Genomic DNA, 510 nt, shown 5'->3' with positions numbered 1-510 from the left:
CTGTGACAAAGAGCTCTCGGTGCAGGAGCGGAGGGATCAGGCAAAGTCCCAGGTCCCGGGACACGCAGGCTCTCAGGCTCTCAGGGTGTCAGGCGGTCTCTGGGGCGGGGACGCTCCGTGGTGGGGATTCCCAGTCTCCCGGAGTTTCACTTTCTCTCTCACAACCTGTGTCGGGCCCTCCTGCCTGGACACTCGTGACGCGTCCCCACTTCTCACTCCCATTGCGTGTCCGGTTTCTGAAGAGCCAATCACCGTCCTCGCGGTTCCCGGTTATAAAGTCTCCACCGAGCAGCCTCACGCAGTTTCTCCTCAGACGCCGAGGACACAGGTCATGGCGCTGCGAACCCTCCTCCTGCTCCTCTCCGGGGCCCTGGCCCTGACCGAGACCTGGGCGGGTGAGTGCGGGGTCGGGAGGGAACGGCCTCTGCGGGGAGGAGCGAGGAGACCCCGGGGGTCGGGGGTCAGGACTCCCAGGGAAGGAGCCACGCCGCCGCCCCCGGTCCAGACCCG

At 66.7% G+C, this 510-nt stretch overlaps 1 protein-coding gene across 1 annotated transcript in view; it reads left to right on the top strand.

The window, feature by feature from the left end:
- The first annotated feature begins 235 nt into the window (after window positions 1-235).
- LOC112412724 (HLA class I histocompatibility antigen, B-41 alpha chain-like) overlaps window positions 236-510 on the top strand; it is a 1,446-nt gene continuing 1,171 nt past the window's right edge. The window contains exon 1 of the mRNA XM_024764391.1: window positions 236-395. Coding sequence (XP_024620159.1) covers window positions 332-395 — 64 coding nt within the window. The 5' untranslated portion in view covers window positions 236-331. The remainder of the gene's footprint in view (window positions 396-510) is intronic.

The sequence above is a fragment of the Neophocaena asiaeorientalis genome, unplaced genomic scaffold (assembly GCF_003031525.2).
Source record: "Neophocaena asiaeorientalis asiaeorientalis breed wild unplaced genomic scaffold, Neophocaena_asiaeorientalis_V1.1 scaffold2256, whole genome shotgun sequence".
NCBI classification, from domain to species: Eukaryota; Metazoa; Chordata; class Mammalia; order Artiodactyla; family Phocoenidae; genus Neophocaena; species Neophocaena asiaeorientalis.
The sequence above is the reverse complement of the archived record's forward strand: the minus strand, read 5'-3'. Positions and strand labels throughout refer to the sequence as shown.